At 34.2% G+C, this 8,508-nt stretch overlaps 3 protein-coding genes and 1 non-coding gene across 6 annotated transcripts; 1 reads left to right on the plus strand and 3 right to left on the minus strand.

The window, feature by feature from the left end:
- Positions 1-220: 220 nt before the first annotated feature.
- K06A4.2 (uncharacterized protein) lies at positions 221-5,052 on the plus strand (the record flags this gene model as incomplete). Of its 3 annotated transcripts, none has more annotated exons than NR_069198.1 (5): positions 221-301; positions 3,578-3,801; positions 4,125-4,241; positions 4,290-4,655; positions 4,706-4,888. NR_069198.1 is itself a non-coding variant. In NM_001269190.4 (5 exons), the coding sequence occupies 5 exons, from the start codon at positions 1,780-1,782 to the stop codon at positions 4,886-4,888; spliced, it is 897 nt and encodes a 298-aa protein (NP_001256119.1). The 3 variants fall into 3 exon arrangements, 2 of the variants coding, with proteins under 2 accessions (NP_001256119.1, NP_001256120.1); NM_001269190.4 differs by lacking the exon at positions 221-301 and adding an exon at positions 1,780-1,786 and having other exon boundaries at positions 4,706-5,052; NM_001269191.3 differs by lacking the exons at positions 221-301; positions 3,578-3,801 and having other exon boundaries at positions 4,128-4,241.
- A 414-nt stretch (positions 5,053-5,466) lies between these two features.
- K06A4.10 (Pacifastin domain-containing protein) lies at positions 5,467-5,815 on the minus strand (the record flags this gene model as incomplete). The annotated part of the gene is made up of 2 exons (NM_001269192.2): positions 5,467-5,649; positions 5,696-5,815. The coding sequence occupies 2 exons, from the start codon at positions 5,813-5,815 to the stop codon at positions 5,539-5,541; spliced, it is 231 nt and encodes a 76-aa protein (NP_001256121.1). The 3' UTR covers positions 5,467-5,538.
- A 146-nt stretch (positions 5,816-5,961) lies between these two features.
- On the minus strand, positions 5,962-7,505 carry K06A4.7 (5.3 kDa protein). The gene is made up of 2 exons (NM_171509.6): positions 7,444-7,505; positions 5,962-6,153 (listed from the first exon to the last, which is right to left on the minus strand). The coding sequence occupies exons 1-2, from the start codon at positions 7,498-7,500 to the stop codon at positions 6,043-6,045; spliced, it is 168 nt and encodes a 55-aa protein (NP_741595.1). The 5' UTR covers positions 7,501-7,505; the 3' UTR covers positions 5,962-6,042.
- K06A4.15 lies at positions 6,350-6,482 on the minus strand. The gene has a single exon (NR_102052.1). It is a non-coding gene; the product is annotated as an Unclassified non-coding RNA K06A4.15 (non-coding RNA).
- Positions 7,506-8,508: the final 1,003 nt, after the last annotated feature.

Genomic DNA, 8,508 nt, shown 5'->3' on the forward strand with positions numbered 1-8,508 from the left:
TTTCTTTCTTCACCGTCTCTGTCGTCTTCATCCTCAGTGTGCAGACCTCGTCTTGATTTTGTGGCACAAATCCTGACCAAATCCTGTTCTTCTTCTTCCATCACCACCACCTCTTGTCTTTTTTGTGCTTTTCCTTTTCCGTTTAGAGCTTCTAAACTTCAATTTCATTTTCAACCCACTTATCTCACCACCACTCTTTCTTCACAATCATCGTGTCTTTACATTCAACTCATTTGCAGTTGTCGAGTGTGCGACGACGTCGTTGACGCCTTCTGGATTTACAACTGATTCTCGTTTTCTGGTGAGTGAGGCGCTTCTTTTTGTTTCAAAGATCAGTTTTCAATTAACAATAAACGAACTGAACATATCTATAAGAATAAATGAACGAACTGAACATATCTATCCCATGAGCAGACTTGTTATCATCACATTTTTTTTAAATAGCGTTGTCTTCTTTAATAACAAATTATTAATTCCGAGTATCCTCGAGAGCGTAAATAAATCAATTAATAAATTATATGAAACATAGACTTACGGTTACAGTAAATCCTCTCATTTACTTTGGGTTTTATATATTTCCATTTTTGAGTGCGGTTTCTGTCATAAACTTATTGAGGCGCTTTTGCCATCTGTATTTTATATTTTTCATCTAAGAATAATTTTTAAAAAACAAATGATTATGAAACAATTTCACTTCGACAACAAATTAATTTCGTTTTTCTATCGCGAATTATTCAAAAATTCAACAATTATATTTAAAAACTTCCTGGGCGTAACAAGGACTCTATTTTAGCAAATTTGTATTGTAGTGGCTTCTACATTGCACATATTGTTCGTAAAAATATTATATCAGATATTTTTTTAACGATTTGCACCATACATTCATAATTCAAACTTTGCTAGCTATCTACCATCCTATATATATTTTTTTCTATATATATTTTTTGAAAAAATTAGCACGATTTCCACACTTTTCAGCAGAAAAAATGATTAAAGTATTTTTACACATATACACTTGAATTTATTTTTCGTATTTTCTGAGACGGGTTCATTGAGTAATTCTACTTTTAAAATGGAATTGTCAGTCATTATCTATTAATTTGTGACTGAGATATATTGTATTCTAACTTATCAATTTTTATAAACAACATGCCACTACATTTGTTGTATTTTCTTAGCCCAACCCTGTCAACAAAATTTTTCCATAGTTTTATGATATCCGAATCATGTGTCTCAGCTTCATAAATTCTTGAATAGTGCGATTGCACTTGCTCCAAAAACCGGATGCTCTTCGTATTCTAATTTCAGGTTTTAAGCCCATAAGTATTGTGCATATGATATATTCACATACATCCCCAACCCATAATCATCGCATCCATAATCATAAGCTTTGCAAATACAGCACACCTTTATTCCCCTTCTCTATTGCTTCAGTTTTCTGTTATTTCAATCTTCATTCGATTATGTTTCCATGGCAAATCAACACATCTGAATGTGAAACGGATTAGTCTCCATGAAGCATACATAAAAAGAGGAGAGGAAGGGCAATGAGTGGAGCTGTCATCGAGAGAAATGAAAAGATGGAAGAAGAACCACACGATAACACCACATTTGTTCTACAATCAGTTGCCCCTTTTTCTATTTTTCTGCTGCTTTTATTCCCCTTTTTCGCTTGTTTATTTCTTATGAATTCACAGAAAAAGAATAGTCGGGGTATTAGGTAGGATCAGGTGCTTTTCTCGACGTGTCTCATCAAAATAATGAAGATGAGCTCAAGTGATGAGTGGTGAGTGGCTGTGAGTGTATTCGAGTGTTGAGAGTGTATATGTTGATGGAAAAGTAAATGGATCCGGCCTAGTTGCCAAGGCAATGGAAATCCCTTGTTGGATGTTATCAGCTAATGATAAGATAAAACTCACAAGGGAAGAAGAAGTTTAGTATTGGTTTAACATAGAAATGTTGAAAGGCAGGGATGGATTTTTTTTGTTGCAAGTTTTTGAAAAAAAAAACCAATTCGAAAGTTTAAACCAAAAATTTGCAAAAAAAATCAGCAGTTTCAAGCTATAATGTGCGTAAAATCAGTTTTTGAATTTACTTTTTTGGATAGATATTCAACAATTGGTATAAATTTGGAGTTATTTATACACAATTATTTTTTTCTACACCCCCATTTTATTCTAGGTATACATTAGACTAATAGTCCATTTTTCCTTTGATGTGTAAATGTCATTTAGAATTGGCCCATAGTTCTTTTTTGTGCTGAGGATGAATATTTTCAACGTTCTTTGTCTGAAAATATCTTTCAAATTCCGCGAGTTCAAAGTTTTCGTCAATTTTTCAAAAGCGAATTGACTAAAAGTATATGCTATCACATCCTTATTAAAAAAAACAACATGGAAAATTCATAAAATATTAATTTAAAATCTTTTTTGCATAAAAAATGTTTCTCAGTAGGTATACAGGTATCAGTTGTTCAATATAATATTTCGCGGTCCGAATTTATGTAATCTTCAATTTTCTATTGCTAATAGAATTCAAATCTGGTTTGAGCAGCTACTGCTCATATTTTCCAACACCTTTTTTGAGCCATCCACTAATCGTCTCTTCCGCCAATAATCCATCTGAATAATCCCAGCTCCAGCTCCATCTCTCTTTTATTTTTCCTTTCCCTCTTTTTTACGTTCATCATCATCATCATTCTCTTGTTTTGTTCAATATATTTCAATATTTTTCAATTCATCAAACTATATCTTCCCGTTGACCATTAATTTGTTTCAAATGCTTATTTCTATTCTTCTCCCACTTTTTTTCGTTTTGCCCTTTCCTAAGATCAAACTACGACGTTTTTGTCTCCGGAATGAGTGAAATAAATGACGAGAAGCCAACCAAGAAAAAAATGTAGAGGTGAAAATGTGGAAGAAGGAGAAAAAGGAATGCAAATTAGTCAACCAGAAACATGCATCCGTTATTAGTTTTGTGCATCAATCTCATCTACTTATCCTCTTCTCTACTTTCTCATTTTGCACCACTTTTTTATAGTCATTAGATTAGATTTTAAAGCAATTGATTATCATCTTAATTTGTCTGCAACGTGATTTTTTATCACAGATGATTGCAAACGTCTTTTGATTTTGTTGTGAAGCCTGCTCTATTGGCCCAATTCAAACGAGAACTGTAACACATAAAATAGTCAGATCTTGTAAGCAGATTTTTTCTCGGAATTGGACAAAATCCATAAATACATTTGTAATTTAACCTCTTACGTTAATAAAAACATGCAAATTTTAATCATTTAGTTGATATTGTCTTGGTAAATTTTTAGCATACTGTTGTAGAGAAAATGTTCATGTTTCAAATATCCTATTTATAACAAACTCGTCGTTTCGAAAAAAAATGGTTTAAAAAATGGGATACTAATTGTCTTTTTATGACTTGAAACTCTTCCCTTTAAAAGTAAATTGCTTCATTTCAAGATAATAAAAAAGAAAATGTTCCTGTTTTCAAACTTATTAGAGTCTCAAAAAAAGACCTACTCTCCTTCTCAAATCCTCCCACAATCCCATTTTGTCATTTACAGAGCTGTCGTCTTCGAAGCAGCAAGTAGTGCTGAGTCAGGCGTCGGCAGGCTCAGGCTCCGATTCGCGAAAGCCTTCGAAAGTCAATGTGCATGTAAAGGAAGGTGGAGACGCCAGTCGCCGAAATACAATTGACCTCCAAATCGGGGAAGGACGTTCCAGAAAGAATACATTGGTCAAGGTGAACGGTGAAGTTGTCAGTGTGACTCACTCGGCGAGTAACGACGTAGGTTTTTGGAGCATTTGAATTTTAGATACATAGTTCTTGTCACTTTTTTCTAAAATTAAAATGAAAAGCCTTTTGAACTCGTTTAGAACTTTCCATCATAGCATCTTGATATTAAGGGGTTTTCATCTTTTAAATCTCGTGTAATTTGGATTATTTGTTATTAATATGTATAATTCAGTTTAATGCACATGTTCTAATTTTGACTGTTTTTACCTTTCTGTGAGTGCGAGATGGCATTCCCGAGTTTGATGACACCCACAGAAGACCCTCCTTTTTTCCGAGATGTTTTCATTCTACAAAAAATTATTTTAACATTTTAGGACATGAGTAACTCGCCGAGGGTTCCTAGAAACCTATCAGTTCGGACAAAGGATCAACAAAATGTAGAGGCAAATGATGATGGTAATGCTTCGAGAAGAGGGATTGATAACACTCAGGTGAGATTATAGGGACTAAAATGCAAAAAAAAAATGTTTTTTTTCCAGACTTGGCCGTTTTTCAATCCATCAACTCGTTTTCGTCTCCTCAAAATAATTTTTGTTTTAATGTGTCTTGTTGATATAATGCATTGGGCTTATCTACTTCGAGACGATACTAATGAGAATCCCAATTCTTGGAGATTTTACAAAAAGTTCAAAAGTTTTGATCTCTATTACCTTGTGGCTCGAATGTTCGCTGATATTTTCACTTGTGTTCTCGGTTTGGGTGCTGCAATGTGGACACGGAAACCTTTGTTAACACTTCCTTGCACCACAATTCAATTGCTCTTTTTGCTCATTCGAGCCGCTGTTTGGTCAGTTAGAAGTTACAACAGACTTCTTGAAAAGCTTCATGCTACCAATGAAGATAAGGTGACACTTGAAAATAAATGCAACAATGTTGAACTCTGAACTGTTTTCAGGTCTTCGTAATCTGTGAATTTGCACTCCCTGCTATTTGGGCTCTTTTGTCCTTCTTAATTGTTCACACAACTCGTCGTCTCCGATGTTACGAACAATTACACGGATATGCTCGTCCTCCGATCATCGTTCTCACCGTCAAAAATGACGACAACGACGAAAGTGTTCAAATTGAAATTGCTTAACATCTCTCGCATAATCATTGATGCAGAACGGGTTCTCTCTCCCGCACATTTAGTTTGCTCCCTCCACGTTTTTCAGAATTTGATACTCATTCGATTTTCTGTTTGGTTAGTAACTTACTTTACTCCTACTTCACAGCTTCCAATAAAAATTATTATGATTATCATTCTGTGACACTATAAAACGAAAGTCTATTGGCAGTATAATAATCGAAACCAAAATTCCAAGGTCAACAATTTTGGTATATGAATGTACGTGATAGTTTTCAATTTCAACTCTCTTCCAGGTACCAAAGTTGAAAATTCCTTGGAATACATTCTCTAGTTGTCGTTTTTTATCGTAGAATGAAAGTTCAATAAGCTATCAGGTGATTGATTAAAAGTCAGGTAGTAAATTAATAGGATTATCTGGTAAGGTGCTTCGAACGTAATCAGCAGTCAATCCAAACCGAATAGTTCACATAAATTTTTGAACTCGGATTTGCTGTGTGTGTTTTCTTCAAAAAATTCAAAATGCTGAAAAACATGCCGTTTTACAATTGTTTAAGAAAACAGAGTGTAAACATTTTGTAGTTGGAAGATTTTGTTACCAGTGTTTTATCCTTTCAATAACAATTTTCAGAAAATCAAACAGTGGTTTAATTTTTAATTCATTATCGGCATGTTCCCTTGTAACAAGTGGCTGGCATCTTGCAATCACAGCCGTAACAGTCTCCGCCAGTAGGCACGTGGCAACGTCCTCTCGGTGGAACTTTGAATGTAATCTGAAAAGGGAAAGAGCTCCGCTTGATAAAAAGTAATCTTGTTTACCGTTGATTGGAAAAAATACAACAGGAAGAGTAACAAGACGAGAAAATTCATTTGGTATTGAAGGCGAAACAATAACGGAACAAGTGACGAAACTAAATAAGAGGGGCGTATTTTATCCATTTTGAAACCCGAACAAATTGAAATAACAAAAGAGGATTAGTGTTAAACTGTCTGAGTTCTGTTTTATTGTATCATGGTTCTAAGGAGATGAACTTTTCAAAGAGCAGTGGAGGTTGTCTTTATGTGCGGGTATTGTTTGAAAAATATACCGGTTTATTGTTTTCGGAACAATATTAAAATTCATTATTTATTTGTAGAATCACTGCAGGATACTTCGAACAAATAATTTAACGGCATGTTCCTTTATAGCAGGTGGCTGGCTTCTTGCAATCACATCTGTAACAGTCTCCTCCTGGTGGAACATAGCACAAGCCTGTTGGTGGAACGTTGAACGAGTTCTGAAAAAAAGAAACATGACAAATATAATGAACATTTTAATTTTCAAAATAATCCTGCACTACACAAATATTTGACCACTCGGCAAAACGGCCTAACTTCATAGCATACTCTTGCAACTTCTTATCAACAATTAGGCATTTTAGCTTTTAAGCAAACTTTTGCAGCTTTTCAGACGACTTTTGCAATTTCTTAGCAGATGTAAAGCTAAATTTCGCTCACAATCCCGTTGGTTTTCGCAACTTCTTAACAGCTTTTTACAAAGCTATATAAATGTTTTTATTAAGTTGCAGGAGTTTGCTATGAAGTTGCGACGTTTTGCCGAGCAGTTAAAATCAAATCTAAAAGTGCGCAATTAATAGAAAAATGAGGTTTATAGATTTCAACATCAATCAGTTGTAAGTTGTATTTTATTTTTCCAGCGGCTTTATGATGTTTTTCGATATTTTGTTATCACTTGCCATCTATCTTCAGCTAATTGCCATCCAAGGAAGTTGGAACAATTTGTTAAAAATTGGCTACATGCTAACTGTCGTAAGGAAATCGCTACCAATTGCCGAATTTTAAAAATCACAAACAAACCGATTTTAAAAATGGTTATAAGAAGTATATTATAAAACAAAAAGTTGGCATATTGCAGATTTGATAGAATTTTTTCGTATTAAAGGTGGAGTATGCCAGTGAAAAAATAGCTAATTGTAAGGTCACTTCTACAGTCCAAAAGTGAGCAAATACCATATTAAATACCAGCCGTGGACCGCACCTCCGGCGCGGCCCTCGACTTCTGGAGCTGAAAACCAATTTTTCTGAAACTACCGTAATCATACAGTACTCCTACCGTACCACCATTGTACCACTACAGTACCCCGACTATATCCCTACACTAACCCCAACTCACTATCCCTCCAGAAGCTAAAACTTCGCAGACTACAAAGACTACATAGACTACAAACTATGGACAAACGGAATAAGCGCTCTATATATAGTAAATGATTTTTGAAATTTTTTAGTTGCAGTTGAAAAGTAGTAATAGTTTTTGCAAGTCATCATTTTGGAAGCCGAACAAATAATTATTTGAAACCAAATAATCTTATATCCTATCTTAAATGATCCTAAAATGTAGTAATGTAGTAAAACCAAAACTTTGACAACTAATTTTTAGATAAACTATCTTGGACAAATCTTGGAATTTTTTAAATGTATTGAAACCCCCGCTAGCGCTACTGTACCATTAAACCATATTTCGAAAATGTTCTATCAAAGATTTTTCGCAGAAGTTTAAAATAACTTACAGCAACCGAAGCCATCATGACGACAAGAACCGTAAGAACAAGAGAGAACAGCTTCATATTTACTGGAAAAAATGATTTAAAGGATGGCGGAGAAACTGGTAAAAGTATACGGTGGAGTTCAAATACAAGAGACCAATATAGCTACACAAACGAATTGTTTGTCGCATTGTCAATGTCACTTTTGTATTTCCACGTTTACAAATGGAAATCAAAAAGAAATTGAAAAATCAACAGAAATAATGTACGGTATACCGGTAATCGGCTTTTAATTAAATTCTACTGGCAATGAACTGCCTACCATATGACCCGCTTATATGGAGAATATGCTGATAAGAGAAATGAGCTGATAATTGAATTTGAAAGGGTGACATCAATTGGGCAGGAAATGTCTATGAAATGAAAAGTTGGAAAATAAGTAGAACTAAAAGTAATTGTACAAACAAATCCAACGTACAAACATAGTTCCCCGTACTGTTTGTTCACTACCAAATGCGTGTCAATTTATTTCACAGTACTCGTTTTCTCTATCTCCTCTTTTGTGGTATACCAATTTTGCAAATTGCGAATAAAAATGAATGAGTCATCGATAAAGACCAAAAGATGGAAACAAAATATGAAAATCTAATGTTTAATTCTACGATTTTATTAGTTCATGGCACAGAACATGATATTTGGCGTGGGTGAAAGATAGGCAGACGGGCAGTTATCGGTTTTCCGGCTGCAAAAAACCATTTGTATGTCACGATCGAACAAAGTTTTGAATTTGAATTGGAAGAATTGAACATTGAATCGCATTTTATAATGTTTTGAAAAATGAAACAAAAACTTTTTTGAACAAAATAATGGAAAAATCTCATGACGCAAAACAACAAAAACCTTGGCATTTCTGGGTGATTCCTTAAAGAAAGAAACAAATGTATCTCATTGAACATTTATTTTTAAATACCTATGTATTTTAATCGAAAAATTCAAAAGTACACCGGAAGACTGCCAACAGAACTTTGATCATTTGAACAAAAAATTTAATTCTCATTTGTTCTTAGACTGTTTGCCACATGCTGTAAG

Source organism: Caenorhabditis elegans, chromosome V (genome assembly GCF_000002985.6).
Source record: "Caenorhabditis elegans chromosome V".
In the NCBI taxonomy this organism is placed as follows: Eukaryota; Metazoa; Nematoda; class Chromadorea; order Rhabditida; family Rhabditidae; genus Caenorhabditis; species Caenorhabditis elegans.

Bases quoted from the DNA above. Each gene is read 5' to 3' on its own strand.
- K06A4.7 (NM_171509.6), bottom strand. From the start codon at position 7,500: ATGAAGCTGTTCTCTCTTGTTCTTACGGTTCTTGTCGTCATGATGGCT. The intron at 6,154-7,443 runs GTAAGTTATTTT...TCTTTTTTTCAG, and splicing joins TCATGATGGCTTCGGTTGCT to AACTCGTTCAACGTTCCACC.